We start from the raw sequence: 19,866 nt of genomic DNA on the forward strand, positions 1-19,866 counted from the left end.
TGATCTATTTGATATATATATATATTTTATATATATATCTATATATATATATATAAAATCAGCAAAAAAAAGAAACGTCCTCTCACTGTCAACTGCGTTTATTTTCAGCAAACTTAACATGTGTAAATATTTGTATGACCATAACAAGATTCAACAACTGAGACATGAACTGAACACGTTCCACAGAAATGGAATAATGTGTCCCTGAACAAAGGGGGGGTCAAAATCAAAAGTAACAGTCAGCATCTGGTGTGGCCAGTGCATCTCCTCCTCATGGAGTGCACCAGATTTGCCAGTTCTTGCTGTGAGATGTTACCCCACTCTTCCACCAAGGCACCTGCAAGTTCCCAGACATTTCTTGGGGGAATGGCCCTAGCCCTCACCCTCCGATCCAACAGGTCCCAGACGTGCTCAATGGGATTGAGATCTGGGCTCTTCGCTGGCCATGGCAGAACACTGACATTCCTGTCTTGCTGGAAATCACTCACAGAACGAGCAGTATGGCTGGTGGCGTTTTCATGTTGGTGGGTCATGTCAAGATGAGCCTGCAGGAAGTGTACCACATGAGGGAGGAGGATGTCTTCCCAGTAACACACAGCGTTGAGATTGCCTGCAATAACAACAAGCTCAGTCCGATGATGCTGTGATACACCGCCCCAGACCATGACGGACCCTCCACCTCCAAATCGATCTCGCTCCAGAGTACAGGCCTCGGTGTAACGCTCATTCCTTCGACGATAAACGCGAATCCGACCATTACTCCTGGTGAGTCAAAACCGCGACTCGTCAGTGAAGCGCACTTTTTGCCAGTCCTGTCTGGTCCAGCGACGGTGGGTTTGTGCCCGTTGTTGCCGGTGATGTCTGGTGAGGACCTGCCTTACAACAAGCCTACAAGCCCTCAGTCCAGCCTCTGTCAGCCTATTGCGGACAGTCTGAGCACTGATGGAGGGATTGTACGTTCCTGGTGTAACTCAGGCAGTTGTTTTTGCCATCCTATACCTGTCCCGCAGGTGTGATGTTCGGATGCACCGATCCTGTGCAGGTGTTGTTACACATGGTCTGCCACTGCAAGAACAATCAGCTGTCCGTCTTGTCTCCCTGTAGCAATGTCTTAGGCGTCTCACAGTACGGACATTGCAATTTATTGCCCTGGCCACATCTGCAGTCCTCATGCCTCCTTGCAGCATGCCTAAGGCACGTTCATGCAGATGAGCAGGGACCCTGGGCATCTTTCTTTTGGTGTTTTTCAGAGTCCGTAGAAAGGCCTCTTTAGTGTCCTAAGTTTTCATAACTGTGGCTTTAATTGCCTACCGTCTTTAAGCTGTTAGTGTCTTAACGACCGTTCCACAGGTGCATGTTCATTAATTGTTTATGGTTCATTGAACGAGTATGGGAAACAGTGTTTAAACCCTTTACATTGATGATCTGTGAAGTTATTTGGAAGAAAGGGACCTTTCTTCTTTTTGCTGAGTTTATATATGTGTATATTTCTACCGAGACACGCTTTTAATGGGATAGTGTGAGATTTTGGCAACTAAGCCCGTTTTCTACTTACCCATAGTCAGATGAACTCATAGATACAATTTTTATGTCTCTGTGTGCGGTTTGAGGGAAGTTGCTACCTAGCGTTGGCGCAATTGTTAATGGACTAGTGCAATGACTGGGAGTCTATGTGATCAGCTAGCATGCTAATTGTTCCAATTGATTTCGTCATTGCACTAACGCTAGTTAGCAATGGCAAGCACAACTTCCTTCAACCTGCATGCAGAGACATAAAAATGGTGTCCATGAGTTCGTCTGACTTGAAGTAGAAAAAGGGCTTAATTTACAAAATATCACTCTATGATAGTTAGGATGCATGAGTTTTTACTCACCAATGTAACAACACAGTGTGGTCAGACTAACATAGTTGTAGTCAAGATTTGGTTACCTGTAAGTACATAGTTATGTTTTTGGGTTATTACATATTTATTAACTTCCGGACATCTTCGAAACTACCCACAATGCACAATCTCAACGTCATATGGAGGATCTACTCTGTGCTGCCGAGTTTGTATGCTAGCTCAGTAGTTAGCTCAAGCTGGCTAACGTTAACCACTAGTCATGATAGCATGTAATTTCATTCCAGACCAAGTGTTGGTGGTCGTGAGCTACAATCCACCAATAACAGGAAGTGTAATGTAAACAAGAAGCAGATGGGGCACGTCCGGCCATGCAGCATGCTCCTCAGACTTTTTTGCTGGTTATCTAGTGGGAACCCGTTAGCACGACAGATTTCTTCCCGTGGGCTCAAAACAAAAGAGAAAATCATTGCTTGCTCTAATTTTGTAGTACCTCGTCTGTTCTCCTTTTTGTTATGTGAACTTTTCGGCATGTTCTCTGAAGTAGGCTATGGGAGTTTTGTAACTTTTCCCACCTTGGCTTATTGGTAGCGCGCCATCTGACGGACATCTGGAATCTATTTGGGATTTCCCTGACTCTCCATCAGGCTGGTGAACCGCCCGTCTCCCCCTGGCTTTGGTAGTTAACTCAGCCTGCACACTTTTAAAATGTTTCCCATCGGATGGCCCCAACTATCAATCTGTAAGTCTCTGCTTTCTCTTTGCTTTGGTTATGTTTTAGTTGTGTTAGCTGTGTTCTAGCTGGTCTCCAGTAATTGGGCTCTAGCGTTCCGACCATAATCGTTAGGCTTGGCTGGCTAGGCTAATAGCTAGTTGGCAAAATAGATAATGTTAGCAGGCTGGCTAGCTTGCTGGCATCGACAACTGCATATAGCTAATATTCTTTGATAACTGGTTAGATGGTGTAATGTATTTCCAAAACTTTTGTTTTCTTGAATGTGTCTGTAAGCTAGCAGTTGATAGCACTACATGAGCCAGCAAGTTGCTAACGTAATGTAAGCAGCCTGGTAGTGCTAACATTAGCAGGCTAGTAGGGCTGACGTTAGCAGGCTAGTTGGCTAGCAACCTTGCAAGTTGATTTGTAACAACAAATTTAATAAGGTGTTTGCTTGTAAGTTGCCTGAAAATAAAATTGAATCGACTAGTCACGAGTGCAAATGATTTGGTTTAATTTGAAGTTATACATTTTGAAGTTATTTCTGTTGGAGTTTACATTATAGGGAATAGGCTGGCTTACCGGGTCCATATTACATCACCCCCCCCCCCCCGGAACAGCGTTTTTCGCCATTTCTTCTGAATTCGGATCGTTTTTATGTAATAACTCGAAACATTTACAAGTGAGGGGTAACTTTGCATTGCGACTTTTGATGTGTATACTAATGCAAATTCGTATGTTATGTGGTTATGTTTATGCTACCTACCCTTTTAAGATCATAGTGACAAGTTAAAACTTATATTAGTTGCAAACAGGGTGAGCAGTTGCGCAAATTAGACCCATGAGTGCACAGCCACCGCTTGCTCCTCATCTCCCTACAGTGCAGTGGCACGCATCAGTTATTTCAGATGGTGCCAACCACCGCTGCTGAAAAAGATCTTAGGGGAAACACTTAAAGTAACCTATATTTCAGATGGAATACGTTCTCCCTTGGATCTTAGAAACTGCGAAAGCATCCATCCACTTCCATGGCCATTCCACTCATTCTCCCTCTATTCTACCAGCCAATACCGTAGACATATCAATTTGCATGGGAAGTGAAATGGTAGCCTAACCGTTAATGCTAACTTTCATAGTATGGAGATTTAGCATGAAGGTCGCCAAGAAGTCGTTGCACAGATAATATCAGTCCACTTGCTGTTCCCAATAAAAGGCAGTTTACCATTATTTAAATGCAATGTTAGGCCTATGTCCCACTGTATTGATTTGCCTCTTCTTTTCAGTCTGCTGACCAACAAAGCACAGATGACGATGTAAGTATCCTCGAGGATCAATTCTTCCATGTTTCAATTAGCTTCAGATATTAAGTATTTATTTACACTTTTTCTATATGGCGCAATACCAAAGGAAAATCAAAATGTATGCACCTCTAGTGATGTTTCCTATAAAGCTACTGTATTTGAATGCTTAGCAGATGAACTCTTCTCTTATTCATCAGGATTTTGCCAAGGATCGGTACGGTGTCCCTCCGATGGTACAGTCCCAGCAGAAACTGGGTCAGTAGTACAGTCAACAACTAACTCCTCTCTTCTTTGTTCCAACATAATATTTACATAGGAAATCCCCATTTTCAACAGCCCCTACTGTTAAGTAATATAGATAACGTGATTTATATCGGAGTGACTCAGTGACATGGCGCCAGCAGTGGCAGTAGTAAAGACGGCGTAGATATCAACGATGATTGTGGTGTGCCATAACTCCCAGATAAATGTGACAGATGGGTCGTCCACCTGTCTGCCTGCTCTTTCAGCTCCAATGGCATACAACAAAGTTGCCTTCCCACCTGCATGCCTGTCCACAGGGATGAGGAAAGATGGCGCGAGACAGCCTGCCTTACATGTGGGTGGAATCAGGTTCAACCAAATGGGTGGCTCACTGCCGCCGGGGCGCATGTAACGTTAAGCATGCATCAGTGACACAGGGCAAAGTAGAGTCCATTTGTCATAAGACAGAGAATGGGGCGAATTCTACGCAGGGCCGCAGAGCGTTTCATATTTATTACTTCTGCTCTCCTTGTAATATGAGTGTCTTTCCACGAATAGTGCCTTTTGCTTCCCTTTGATATTTTAAGGAGAAATTGCACACCGATATTGCATTTTAAAAGCCTGTTATATTAAGTTAGGTGCCCTTTTTAATATAGACCACATGGATAATTTAATCGATCAACATTTTTTATATGAATAAAGGCTTGCTAAAGTAATCCCTTAATCCCAAAATGTCTTCAAGTTTCACCATCATTGTAAAGCCCTTGTTATTTTGTTGCTTTGACACTCATTTCTAAAGATGATTATTTTATTTAATGTGGTTAATTTACATCTGTCCCTCATTTTAAGGTCACCCTGTTACGTGAACTGAACTCTCGTTTTAATATGGTGAAACTATGTTTTTCAAAAGGAACATTGAACATCTAATAGTCAAATCAGAGTGTAAAAGTGGTTGAACTGGTGCTACTTTTTTTTTTCTTTCAGTTTTGTGGTGGAAAACTACATTCAATTGCTGCTCCTTGTAGCACACGACAAGTTTCCATTCCCCCTGTCAAGAGGGGATTTATGGCCGTTACTTTATTTGGCACTTAGGCCGACTATAGTCATTTTTTTATTTAACCACTTGAGATGGAAAAACTTGTTTTTTGTGAAGTTGAATATGTGCTTTTAATTTTTTTAAACCAAGTTACACTTCTCAAAAGGCACCGAATTGGTGGAACAACCCATGAGCTTCTTTGTGTGAATGTGTGTGTGGGCAGAAGGGGGAAGGAGGTATATGGTCTTTGAAGTTTTCTTGAAAGGCACACTTTTCTTCCCCTGTGAGCCAGACAGAGGGTTGGTGCGTGTCCAGGAGCTGACACCTGAGAAGGCTGGCCAGCTGATCTGGGTGCGCGCCCGGATTCACACCAGCAGAGCTAAAGGTGAGATTCTCCATCTTTGTCCAGCTCCCAATCACTCATATTTTCCCTTTAGTCCTCAGGACATAGCCAGCCTTCTAATCTAAATGGCGCCGTAACTGAACCTTGGGGTTTACCAAAAAGATTACCAACTGTCCTTGGGCCAAAAAGTCGCTACTCAGAGAAGAGCATTTTTTTCAGTCAACTCTCCTCAGGTTGGCAAATATGGAAGGTCAAAAAGCTAAACGAGTTGTGCACAATCTTGGAAAATCACAGTATGGCACCAGACTTTAGGTTTTTACCTTATTTGCGGGTGATGTGGGACATAGGGGATGGGGGTTGTAGATTGCAATGTTTCTGCTATTATAGATTCATTACACAAGCACATGCAAGTTTCTTTTTGAAAAGTTTGAAAACTCCAACCAAAGCTCAGTTATTTAAATGGAACCTCAAATTTGGGTTAAATTGTTATTTTCCAAACTTGTCAGAGCTTGAGGCTATAATTCAATGAACTCATTGAGCCTTGGCTAACTGTCGGATTCCATCCAAAATTATTTGAAACATCCAGCACGTACACAACTGTGCTAACAATATGCTAATAAATAAAGCATCGTGTTATGATGATATCGTGACGGCTTCCTTCCAGGACAACTTCCGTGTCAAAAGCCATTTTCCTCAACCTTCATTCAGCTCCATAGTGAAGGATGTCCTTAAGAGCAGAATAACATCCTGATTTACACTGGGATGAAGTGACTGTTTTTTGGGGATTGCAGCACCCAACCCCCCCCCCAGTCAATGAACAGAGGAAACCACATCAAAGCACTTGGGTGGTGTCTGATGGTTGACAAACCTGGTTTACACAGTCTCAAGGTGTTTGGTTGGGAATTAGCTCTCAGCCTCCTTCCATACACCTTTCTTCAAAGGGTCGTCCGTTCACGGTTCTGACAGTTACCTGGAAATGCTGTGAAAAGTGTTTTAATGGGTGAGAGGTGGAATCTGAAACGGGTATGACCTGTTGGCCTGAGAGAGTGACATGGCATTGTATAGAACCACCATGGCACCTGTTTTGACAAGTGCGTTAGGAGTTGCTAGCCCAAATGAGAGGGCCCCTGCTGATGCCTATTGTATTGTTGTCATCGTTTTAGGGAAGCAGTGCTTCTTGGTCCTGCGCCAGCAGCAGTTTAATGTGCAGGCCCTGGTCGCCGTGGGGGAGCGTGCCAGCAAGCAGATGGTCAAGTTTGCCGCCAAGTGAGTACAAGACTGAATTTCCTGTAGGCCCCCGACAAACAATGGTGGGAAAAGCTGGCTCCTAATGGGCCCAATCCATTTTCACACATTCTGAAGGAATCAATCATTTTTCACCTGATGTCAAAAGTGGCTACTTTCAGATGCGATACAGCAGTGTTTAATGGAGCCATTCCTGCCCAGATAACAGAGTAAATACAGTAGATCAGATGGGAAGAGCCTGAGCATCATTAATCACTCTTGAGTCCTGCAATTTTGAGTTTTTGGGGGAGCATAAACAGAATCACATGTAGAATCCCTATTAATATAATAGGGTCTCTATGGGTCTGAAAGTTTGTTTAACATTTAAAATGTGTTAACTTTTAATGTGGCATTAATGTAACCACTCATGCTGTTTTCATCTGATTGCCAAACAATCACTGCAAACTAACAAAACACCCAAAAGTTTATTGAATGACATTCGAAAATTTCCTATCACTTGTAACCTGGATTGATGCGTCCACTCTCGGCGCGTCTGTCTCAGCCACTCATCTCTGCCTTTGAAAAATGGCACCGTTATCATCGAACCACACCGCATTCTGAGCGTATTCCACATGATTTCAAGTCCCTTCGCAAATGTTTCATGCGGGTGACTTGCGGTAATGATCACTGTAGGCTATAACACTATCTTTCTTGGCATCTTTGTTTTAATTATTGTGACATGCTCATGTTCAACCGGTACAGTGTAGCCCTATTAGTTTATTATTTACCCTTCTGGCTTACATGCTGACCAAACCGGACACGATCAGGACAAGCAGGTTGACATATCAAAACAAACTCTGAACCAATATCTAAAGACACTGAAGCGGAAAACTTTCTGGAAATTAATATTTGTGTCATTCTCAAAACTTTTGGCCACGACTGTACAACCGTGTGGAGTGTGGACGCCGGTTCATCTTTCAATCACCCACATGGGTATATGCTCTTAAAAACCAATGAGGAGATGGGAGAGGCCGGACTTGCAGCGTGTTGAGTGTCACAAATAGAACCTATTTCTATTTTAGCGCCTAGCCAGGCAGACGCTCGCTGAAGCGCACAATGATTGAACAACGTGTGCGTAAATGTATTTTGTAACGCTCAGCGCACGCGACACAAGCGGTGTGGTCAGCGTGTTGCTTTCACCGATGGCTCAGACTCAACTTAGCCTGCTACTGGAGGTCTTTATGAAAAGCGTAACAGCATGAGAATACTGCACTTTACCAAGCCAAGCATGTCAAACACGTTCTAATCTCGAAGTTGACATGATTACACTTAATGAATGACTCTGAAAACACTTCAATGAAAAACGATGAATGAAGTATAAATGGAACGACGATATAGGCCCAACACCACTTATTTTATCATCAGTAGGTCAGTCCAATATGCTTGGAAAGTGGAAACGTCAAAAAGTTAACGTTACTGGAGACGTGTTGGAGACTAATTAACGGTAAATAAGTGAATTGTTCCGCCCCACAGTTAAAATTGATTACAGACAGTTAGCAATTTCTCCTACACTTTATTGCTAGCTACAGTAGTGTTTCCATGTCAATAACATGTCTCTAAATGTCTCCATGTCTCTAAAAATGACTGTGTCTCCTATAGTAAAGGCCACACCGTTATCTAGGCCAAGGTCACATGGTCAAAACATTCACCTCATTGACAGGACCCTCTGACCTTGTACGTTGTGTCAGTGGTTTGACCTCTCACTGTTTCCTCTCAACCTCTTGTCTGTGATGCAATCTAGGAGGTTGCTTCAGAGCTGGTGTACACTGTAGCAAAACGTTTTGCAACTGAAAACAAAAACAATCATTTGTTATTAGACAAATTCAGGTAGGCCCCCCGTAGTTTCTGCCCATTTAGTTCCTATTAAATGTTTTTTCTTTCTAGTTTAAGGACAATAATGGTCCCTGTTTGTGCTCTACATCGCTACCACTCATTCACCTGTACCTTCAAACACCCTTCCTCACACTTTGGCTAGATCTAGACTATCAGATCATGTATTTTTTTTAAATCCTGTGTCGCGATTGCTCCAAAATAAGAATAGTTTTTACTTTGCTTGTGTAAATAGGTGTTTTGATTCGGCAGTTTATTGTATTGCAGATATTGCACACAACCACCAAATCCATGATGAAACGTCTGTCATAAACCAGCTTACATCAAAACACACTCAAGACAAATGTATAGTCGGGTTGTGTCCCAAATGTCACCCTATTCCCTATAAAGTGCACTACCTTTGACCAGAGCCCACAGGGAATAGGGTGCCATTTGAGATACAGATCGGGTTGAGGCCTGCAGCTTCCGCAGAGATCTAAACATCCCGCTCCCCAATCTTATCAATCCACACAATGCATATTGTACTTTTCCCAACAACCGTTTTTAAATCACAACTATTGGCCTTAAACGGTTAATCAAATCTAGCTATTGGACATGTTCTATGTTGATTGAATTCTGGGGAAGCTGAGTAAGCTTCTGGGTCACATGGGTCCTTTCGTAATCATCAAGAGGTTAAGCCAGGCAAGTGGTGACCTATAGGGAAGAGCGTGTAATGCTTGTGTCACATAGTATTTCCACTTCCTCACGCCGAGTTAAATTAGGATCAGGGTATCCTCTGCCTCACATTATCTTGATTAACTTTCTCTTACTAGAACATAATATTACACAATGGATTGAAAGGTTTCACATATCTTTATATAAGACACAGCCTATTCAGTTGCCTTGTCTGAGCCAGAGCGGACCATAGGATCTCCTGTTCCTGTGGTGTGAGTCATCTTGATGTACAAGTACACCCCATGGATATGACACTAGTCTAGGTAATCAGAAGTCTTACTTGTATGACTTACTCATATCAGTTGATGGGCAGCGTTCATTGTCCCTGGGCAGGCTGGCCAGGTGTTAGAGGGAGGAGGTTATTAATGTGGGCTTTTTATTTGTCTAGCTGATCCCCCCCCCCCCCATAGTGTGAAACATCTGACTGAGGCAGCTGCAGTGGACTGACTGGGTTCACCATTCACAACGCTCCTGTCTCTCATTACTGCTTTTTAATGAGAAGAGGTGAAGGGTCACACCGGGCTTGCTCCATCTGGCTCCGTGCTATGTGACAGTTGGTATTGACAGTTCTTCATATTTCTATGAGGCTCTCCTGGGGGGGGCTTGGACAGTAGGATAGGATAGCAGTGGCCTGCTCTGATAGTCACTCAGCATGTCTTTCAGAGGGTTGTTTAACCTCTGTCTTATTGTTGCGTGGCCACTGGAGTTTTACTGTAGTTCATAGCTGTGGTGTTTGGTGTTTGCACGTTGTCGCAATCGGATGATTAAATGAAAAGAGAATAGGAATGTCCGACACCATGGTAACCGTGGATCAAAACAACATTATCCTGTGACATTTTGTCTCAGTAAGAGTAGCATCAGGTGAATTTATGTAGCCGTCATTTTTGTATTTTGTTTCTTTATATCGTGGTTACCAACTGCTCAAACCCCCCTCCCCCTCACCACCAAATCTTTCAGATCATGAAAAGCTCCTGTGACTGTGAATCAGGGTTTTGAATGGAAACTTTCAGTTCTCAGCTAGACTCCCACTCGTTTGACTTCAATTGATCTGTGTAGACTAATAAGGGCTGTGCCTCTTTATCCCCCCCCCCGCAGCATCAACAAGGAGAGCATCGTGGACGTGGAGGCGGTGGTGAAGAAGGTGGAGCAGACGATTGAGAGCTGCTCTCAGCAGGATGTGGAGTTGCACATTGAGAGGGTAGGTCTGTCTTCTGCTCTGTCTGACCACACCACAGACAAACAGACCGACATACATGGCACACGGAGGGAGGACAGCCGTGAATCAGAGGAGCTACTGGTTCAAAGATATCAGTCTACGACTTCTTTTGACTGCTTTCTCTTTTTCGAATTGTGGTACTTTCCGTTCCGCCTAGCAGTTGAACCTGGAAAGTACTGTGAGTTTAGAGTGACTTTCTAGCTGAATCTAGTTGAACCAACCCTTCTAAAGAAAAATCTCACCTTCTTTTCCTGTTTCAGATTTTTGTCATCAGCCAGGCCGAGCCTCGTCTGCCATTGCAGCTGGAGGATTGCGTGAGGCCGGAAGGAGAGGGGGATGAGGTGAGGATGAGGACCAGGGCTCTTGGGCCTCGTGCTGGCAGCTCTTCTTAGGTCAAACTCATTTCATCCAGAGATCTTCCTCCGTCCTGATGCTGGGTGAAAAATACATACACACCCTCAAGGCCTTCCACTGCTGTTTTTGAATAGTATTGGTTCTATATTGCCATTTATTTGATTGAACCTTTATTTAACTAGGCAAGTCAGTTGAGAACAAATTCTTATTTAGAATCCGGTCAAACCCTAACCCGGATGACGCTGGGCCAATTGTGCGCCACTCTATGGGACTCCCAATCACGTCCGGTTGTGATACAGCGTGGAATCGAACCAGGGTCTGTAGTGACGCCTCTAGCACTGAGATGCAGTGCCTTAGACCGCTGCGCCACTCGGGAGCCATGTTGTCAGTCAGTGTCTGTATTAAGGGTCTACTCCAGTGTGATTCAGAGACAGCTGAAGTGTGTCAGTGTTTATGCAGTAAGCCAACCCCAACGGCAGTTGTGTCTAAGGTTTTGTCTGTGGGGTGTCTGTCTGTCTGTCAGTTACAGCAACTACCGTTGGGGAGGAGGCTCTGGACTGGGCTCGGTCTGTGTCCTCCGTCTTCATGTTCTGACTCAATAGGAGCTGGATGTGTGGAGCTTCAGTAAAGCCTGACAACCTTTGGCATCCTGTGATGTAACATTTTAAGCGCTTCGGTGTTCTTTTACTGTTTTATTGGGTTGTAAATTGGTTGTATTAGTTTATATAAAAAACAACAGGTTTATAAGGTTTAAAAATAGAACAGGATAGTGATTCATTTCCAGTGGGGGGGAATAAACAAACATTAAAACGCATAGATCGATGTCGCACATTATATTTCAATATCCTACTGTGTTTTCACACATGTCCGATAGTTTGTTCCCATATACTTCAGATGTGTTTAACACTTTAAATGTTTTGTAATGTGGTCAAATGATGTTGGTGTTATGCGTTTACTCAGGATGGAAGAGCGACGGTCAACCAGGACACCAGACTGGACAACCGAGTCATTGATCTCAGGGTAAGTTCCACTACACTATCACACTTCAACCAGTGTTACATTCTTCCATGACAAATGAATGACACAAAAAATAAATATAATGAGTTATTATAGATTCAAATTGGGTTTGAAGACGCTACATTTGTATCAACAAAATATTGTGACGATGAGATGGAAAAATGACAGAATCGTGGTATCTATCCCACTTTGCAGGCCCGCGAGTTAGCCTGCTGGTAGAGTGGAGTATAGAACTGTGCATGGGTTCAGAGGTTTTAGGAGAGGGGTTCTAAACCAGACTCTGCTAGAGGCCTCATTGTTCTGCTCTGATGCGTATCCACACTAGTGATGTGGCAGCAGGAAAACAGCCCTACCGCTCGCCTCACCCTGGCTTTGTCACAACACCTGTTTCTACAAAATGTCTCTTTGAGCTTGAGGACTTGGGCCTGTTATCACAACCACACTTAAATGAAGGGTAAACCCATAAACAGGGTTTCACACAGACCGACCCCTATCCCTAACCCCAGTCAACAATAAAGGGCAACCATAATGAAAAGGCACCTACCAACCAAGAACTGTTTTAGTGAAAATGAAAGGATTATTTCACAAATAACTTCCCTTTTTCACAGTGTACAGGCCAGACATTTTGTTGAAAATAAATGGTTGATGCTCTCTAGGGAAATACGGTACTATCCGTTAGGCACCATATGAGTGGTGGTGGTGGTGGTGGCGTGTGACCGAAACCACAAGCCATGGGCTGTTAGGCACGATTGTTTTGAGAGCTTGCATGTCAACGAGAGTGACGCACTGAGTTATTTCGCTCTCACTCTCTTTTATACCTCCCACCCTGGTGTGAGGACATAGAAAGATAACGGACCCCTCCTCCCAACTCACAGTCGAGAGAAGTGTTTTTTTGCACAGGAATTACGTAACTTATTTGTATAAGTCCGTTTCTAATCAGGCTTTCATGTCAGTTTGTTTAGCTCACTAGGTATCTGCTTAGCAATTTGATCTAGTGTTATCCAGAAGTGGCAGTTATTCATCAGAGCAGGAGTTATTTTCCAACCACAGTCAACTATAGGCTTACATATCAGTTTACCATTTCAACCGAGGCCAGACTGGACCAGAGTCATTGTCTGCAGATTCATTCTCTGACAATGAGAGAGTCCGAAAACTCCCGTTCAGCCATTTGGGAATGTTTAGAAGATAGAAATGTGAGCCTTCAGCTTTCAGTGTTCAATCAGGACGCTCAGAGCTTTTTGTATTAAACTCTTTGTGTAGATGACTAAAACCAGAGATGAAACCCGATAGAACTGGTTGAATAACTCCTCAGTAATAACACCAGTCATATTAGGAAATTAGTAATCTGATCAACTGAGAACTGAGAACACCCCTATTGGCTCTTAGTAACCTTACAGTCATAGGGTTTGGGGATTTTGGCTGTTCCTCTGCTCGTTCCCAGACGTTATGTGTAATACCCAGCTTACTGACGTGCCTCATCACGAGTCATTTTGATGACTGGGTTATTTTCTACGCCACAAAGTTGACCTCTGTATACAACCAGAATGAATTGCCAATGTTAGGTTTTGAAAATATGACAAATATCTCATGTTTATTTTCTAAAGGCTTAGATTAATGCGAAATGCACCCCGTCTCCACTCCCTCTTATGAAATCAAAGGTGTCGAGACTGTACAAGGCAAGATGTGACGCAAGCAGTGTTGTCTGTTCACTCTTTTTTTTTGGCATCGTGTAATATCTCTGTGTGTGGGTCATTATCTACTCCGCACATTTTTTTTCAGAGGAACCTTTTTATATGATGTACGTCAGTCTTCATATCATAGAAACTGCAACGACTGCATCCCACTCTGAAACTTCAAAGTTTAAAATCAGTGTTCCATTGATTTGCAACCTTTTGAAAAATGGAAGGGGTGTGTGTGTGTGTGTGTGTGTGTGTGTGTGTGTGTGTGTGTGTGTGTGTGTGTGTGTGTGTGTGTGTGTGTGTGTGTGTGTGTGTGTGTGTGTGTGTGTGTGTGTGTGTGTGTGTGTGTGTGTGTGTGTGTGTGTGTGTGTGTGTGTGTGTGTGTGTGTGTGTGTGTGTGTGTGTGTGTGTGTGTGTGTGTGTGTGTGTGTGTGTGTTTGTTTGTTGGTGGAGGACCTTCTAGTTTTGTGCCAACATCAAATTGCTCAGTTTTTCTTTATTATATTTATATACACTACCGTTCAAAAGTTTGGGGTCACGTAGAAATGTCCTTGTTTTTGAAAGAGAAGCTATTTTTTTGTCCATTAAAATAACATCAAATTGATCAGAAATACAGTGTAGACATTGTTAATGTTGTAAATGACTATTGTAGCTGAAAACTGCACATTCTTTATGGAATATCTACATAGGCGTACAGAGGCCCATTATCAGCAACCATCACTCCTGTGTTCCAATGGCACGTTGTGTTAGCTAATCCAAGTTGATAATTTTAGAAGGCTAATTTATCATTAGAAAACCCTTTTGCAATTATGTTAGCACAGATAAACTGTTCTGATTAAAGCAGCAATAGAACTGGCCTTCTTTAGACTAGTTGATTATCTGGAGCATCAGCATTTTGGGGTTTGATTACAGGCTCAAAATGGCTAGAAACAAAGAACTTTCTCCTCAAACTCGTCAGTTTATTCTTGTTCTGAGAAATGAAGGCTATTCCATGCGAGAAATTGCCAAGAAACTGAAGATCTCGTACAAGGCTGTGTACTACTCCCTTCACAGAACAGCGCAAACTGGCTGAAACCAGAATAGAAAGAGGAGTGGGAGGCCCCGGTGCACAACTGAGCAAGAGGACAAGTACATTAGGTGTCTAGTTTGAGAAACAGATGCCTCACAAGTCCTCAACTGGCAGGTCCATTAAATAGTACCTGCAAAACACCAGTCTCAACGTCAACAGTGAAGAGGCGACTCAGGGATGCTGGCCTTGCAGGCAGATTTGCAAAGAAAAAGCCATATCTCAGACTGGACAATAAATAGAAAAGATTAAGATGGGCAAAAGAACACAGACACTGGACAGAGGAACTCTGCCTAGAAGGCCAGCATCCTGGAGTCTGCCTAGAAGGCCAGCAACTCTGAACCAATGACATTAATTTGGGGACAGGTCGAAAAGCATTAAACATGTATGGAAATTAGGTAGCTTGCACTTGCTAGCTTGCACTTGCTAGCTAATTTGTCCTATTTAGCTAGCTTGCTGTTGCTAGCTAATTTGTCCTGGGATATAAACATTGAGTTGTTATTTTACCTGAAATGCACAAGGTCCTCTACTCCGACAATTAATCCACACATAAAACGGTCAACCGAATCGTTTCTAGTCATCTCTCCTCCTTCCAGGCTTTTTCATCGTTGAACTTATATGGTGATTGGCATCTAAACTTTCATAGTATTACCACGACAACCGGCAAAACACTTCGTCTTTCAATCACCCACGTGGGTGGCATGTTGGTACCTGCTTCTATAAACCAATGAGGAGATGGGAGAGGCAGGACTTGCAGCGCGATCTGCGTCAGAAATAGGAATGACTTCTATTTTAGCCCTTGGCAACGCAGACGCTTGTTGACACGCGCGAGCAGTGTGGGTGCAATAATTGAATAACATATATTCCAAAATGTATTTTTCAACGCTCGCGCTAGCGACGCGAGCGGTGTAGTCATGGTATACGTTGACTGTGCCTTTAAACAGCTTGGAAAATTCCTGAAATTATGTTATGGCTTTAGAAGCTTCTAATAGGCTAATTGACATCATTTGAGTCAATTGGAGGTGTACCTGTGGATGTATTTCAAGGCCTACCTTCAAACTCAGTGCCTCTTTGCTTGACATGGGAAAATTAGAAGAAATCAGCCAAGACCTCAGAAAAATAATTGTAGACCTCCACAAGTCTGGTTCATCCTTGGGAGCAATTTCCAAACGCCTGAAGGTACCACGTTCATCTGTACAATCAATCGTACGCAAGTATAAACACCATGGGACCACGCAGCCGTCATACCGCTCAGGAAGGAGACGCGTTCTGTCTCCTAGAGATGAATGTACTTTGGTGCAAAAAGTGCAAATCAATCCCGGAACAACAGCAAAGGACCTTGTGAAGATGCTGGAGGAAACAGGTACAAAAGTATCTATATCCACAGTAAAACGAGTCCTATATCGACATAACCAAAGAAGAAGCCACTGCTCCAAAACCGCCATAAAAAAAGCCAGACTACGGTTTGCAACTGCACATGGGGACAAAGATCGTCCTCTGGTCTGATGAAACAAAAATAGAACTGTTTGGCCATAATGACCATCGTTATGTTTGGAGGAAAAAGGGGGAGGCTTGCAAGCCGAAGAACACCATCCCAACCGTGAAGCACGGGGGTGGCAACATCATGTTGTGGGGGTGCTTTTCTGCAGGAGGTCTTGACTGGTGCACTTCACAAAATAGATGGCATTATGTGGATATATTGAAGCAACATCTCAAGACATCAGCCAGGAAGTTAAAGCTTGGTCGCAAATGGGTCTTCCAAATGGACAATGACCGCAAGCATACTTCCAAAGTTGTGGCAAAATGGCTTAAGGATAACAAAGTCAAGGTATTGGAGTGGCCATCACAAAGCCCTGACCTCAATCCTATAAAAAATGTGTGGGCAGAACTGAAAAAGTGTGAGCGAGCAAGGAGGCCTACAAACCTGTCTCAGTTACACCAGCTCTGTCAGGAGGAATGGGCCAAAATTCACCCAACTTATTGTGGGAAGCTTGTGGAAGGCTACCCGACACGTTTGACCCAGGTTAAACAATTTAAAGGCAATGCTACCAAATACTAATTGAGTGTATGTAAACTTCTGACCCACTGGGAATGTGATGACAGAAATAAAAGCTGAAATAAATCCTTCTCTCTGCTATTGATCTGACATTTCACATTCTTAAAATAAAGTGGTGATCCTAACTGACCTAAGACAGGGAATTTTTACTAGGATTAAATGTCAGGAATTGTGAAAAACTGAGTTTAAATGTATTTGGCTAAGGTGTATGTAAACATCCAACACATTGTAGAATAATAGTGTAGACATAACTATGAAATAACACATATGAAATCATGTAGTAACCAAAAAAGTGTTGAACAAATCAACTATATTTTTGATTCTTCAAAGTAGCCACCCTTTGTCTTGATGATGAGTTTGCACACTCTTGGCATTTTCTCAACCAGCTTCATGAGGTAGTCACCTGGAATGCATTTCAATTAACAGGTGTGCCTTAAGTTAATTTTTGGAATTTCTTTCCTTAATGCATTTGAACCAATCAGTTGGGTTGTGACAAGGTAGGGGTGGTATACAGAAAAAGCCCTATTTGGTAAAAGACCAAGTCCATATTATGGCAAGAACAGCTCAAATAAGCAAAGAGAAACGACAGGCCATCATTACTTTAACACATGAAGGTCAGTCAATCTGGGAAAAAAGTGCAGTCGCAAAAACCATCAAGCAATATGATGAAACTGTCTCATGAGGACCGCCACAGGGAAGGAAGACCCAGAGTTACCTCTGCTGCAGAGGATAAGTTCATTAGAGTCACCAGCCTCAGAAATTGCAGCCCAAATAAATGCTTCAGAATTCAAGTAACAGACACATCTCAACATCAACTGTTCAGAGGAGACTGCGTGAATCAGGCCTTCATGGTCGAATTGCTGCATGGAAACCACTACTAAAGGACACCAATAAGAAGAAGAGACTTGCTTGGGCTAAGAAAAACAAGCAATGGACATTAGACCAGTGAAAATCTTTCCTTTGGTCTGATGAGTCCAAATGTCAGATTTTTGGTTCCAACCGCCGTGTCTTTGTGAGACGCAGAGTAGGTGAACGGATGATCTCCGCATGTGTGGTTCCCACCGTGAAGCATGGAGGAAGAGGTGTGATGTGTGGGCTTGCTTTGCTGGTGACGCTGTCTGTGATTTATTTAGAATTCAAGGCACAAAAAACCAGCGTGGCTACTACAGCATTCTGCAGCGATTCGCCATCCCATCTGGTTTGCGCTTAGTGGGACTATCATTTGTTTTAAAACAGGACAATGACCCAGAACACAACTCCAGGCTGTGTAAGGGCTATTTGACCAAGAAGGAGAGGAATGGAGTGCTGCGTCAGATGACCTGGTCTCCACAATCACCCGACCTCAACCCAATTGAGATGGTTTGGGATGAGTTGGACCGCAGAGTGAAGGAAAAGCAGCCAAGTGCTCAGCATATGTGGGAACTCCTTCAAGACTTGAAAAAGCAATCCAGGTGAAACTGGTTGAGAGAATGCCAAGAGTGTGCAAAGCTGTCATCAATGCAAATGGTGGCTACTTTGAAGAATCTCAAATATATTGTGATTTGTTTAACATCCTTTTGGTTACATTCCATATGTGTTATTTCATAGTTTTGATGTCTTCACTTTTATTCTACAATGTAAAAAATAAGAAAAACCCTTGAATGAGTAGGTGTGTCCAAACATTTGACTGGTACTGTATATTTATATCTCCTGCGATTGCATAGAATGTTTCCAATCCTTTATACTGTACATGTTTTATGTTATGTGTCTTGTGTAGCAATCCGTCACCACACATGAAGTTCCCTCTCATGAAATACAAGTTGAATTTAATTGACTGTACTTTTTTATTTTTTTTGGCATTGTGTGTGTGTGTGTGTGTGTGTGTGTGTGTGTGTGTGTGTGTGTGTGTGTGTTTTTCTGCTTGTTTCTCCTCTGGTAGACAACAACCAGCCAGGCCATCTTCCGCCTGCAATCCGGAGTGTGCCAGCTCTTTAGAGACACCCTGACCAACAAGGGCTTTGTGGAGATCCAGACCCCCAAAATCATATCAGGTACCAGCACTGAGCTCATATAAAGCAGCGCAGGCTCGACTCTGACTATCTGGTCATTTGTGCTCTTTGATGAGCTGACTCTCAATTGCACTTCACAAGCGTGAGCACATAGACAATGTGTGACCATGTGTCACATTTTGTAGCCATAGAAATATGTAACACAACAGTGTTGTTTACTACAGTACTTGTTACCACAACCCCAAATGTGATAGTTTTTTTAACTGAGCTGTGGTGAAAACAAGTGTTGCTTTCACTTCCTCATCTTCGGTAGGAGCCAATGGCATTCAACCCAGCCTGGCATTGACGTATTTAAAATTGCCGCTTTTTTTTCGGTGAGAGCAGCTGCGGATCAACAGTGTGCGCTAATCTAAAAACCGCATTCACCTCTGCCAACACCCATCACACGTACCCTGCACAAAATGTTCTCTGTGACCACCCTTCTGTAAAGGTAAACACATCAGACAATCTACTATGTGACGCGACCGTTTAACACGTGCGTAAATAAGTTAATGGCGCTGTTAGGAAATGGTGTCATCACATAGACGACTTGAAAAAAGGCTGTTCGCTACAGACGATTTTTGGGCCATGTGTTCCTTCTCTCCTGGGATAGTTGACTAAAAGGTGTTTTTCTCCTCTCTAGCTGCCAGTGAGGGTGGGGCGAACGTCTTCACTGTGTCCTACTTCAAAACCAGCGCCTACCTGGCCCAGTCTCCCCAGCTCTACAAGCAGATGTGTATCTGTGCTGACTTTGACAAGGTGTTCTGTGTGGGACCAGGTAAGGCAGCACCTTGTGAAGAACCAATGGTCTAGCGGGAATGCTACTAGCCAGGCACGTGTACGCTACTCGCCACCGGAGACCGGGGTTCAATCCCTGTGTCCACCCTTACTTATGTGTTCCCTCTGGTCTGTCTCCCCCTTTGTTTCCAACTGTCTGGATAAAGTAAAAAATATATAATATTAATCTATATATATAATACCCCATCTCTAAGCCGTTCACCTATCTCCCCTGTATCCAATAATGGGAATTAATTTGGACTATTGGGTTGAATACATCAGTCACTCTAGTTATGTAGTCAACAAACAAACAGTGGCTTGCACAATATTAAACCTGGGCAGATAACTGCAAACACAACACATTTTT

At 43.1% G+C, this 19,866-nt stretch overlaps 1 protein-coding gene across 1 annotated transcript in view; it reads left to right on the forward strand.

The window, feature by feature from the left end:
• The window catches only part of dars1 (aspartyl-tRNA synthetase 1), a 31,652-nt gene that overhangs the window by 8,551 nt on the left and 3,235 nt on the right, over positions 1–19,866 (forward strand). The window contains exons 3-11 of the mRNA NM_001140539.1: positions 3,840–3,869; positions 4,055–4,112; positions 5,429–5,521; positions 6,643–6,745; positions 10,403–10,505; positions 10,784–10,864; positions 11,838–11,897; positions 18,614–18,725; positions 19,366–19,500. Coding sequence (NP_001134011.1) covers positions 3,840–3,869; positions 4,055–4,112; positions 5,429–5,521; positions 6,643–6,745; positions 10,403–10,505; positions 10,784–10,864; positions 11,838–11,897; positions 18,614–18,725; positions 19,366–19,500 — 775 coding nt within the window. The remainder of the gene's footprint in view (positions 1–3,839; positions 3,870–4,054; positions 4,113–5,428; positions 5,522–6,642; positions 6,746–10,402; positions 10,506–10,783; positions 10,865–11,837; positions 11,898–18,613; positions 18,726–19,365; positions 19,501–19,866) is intronic.

This window comes from Salmo salar, chromosome ssa25, assembly GCF_905237065.1.
Source record: "Salmo salar chromosome ssa25, Ssal_v3.1, whole genome shotgun sequence".
Taxonomy (NCBI): Eukaryota; Metazoa; Chordata; class Actinopteri; order Salmoniformes; family Salmonidae; genus Salmo; species Salmo salar.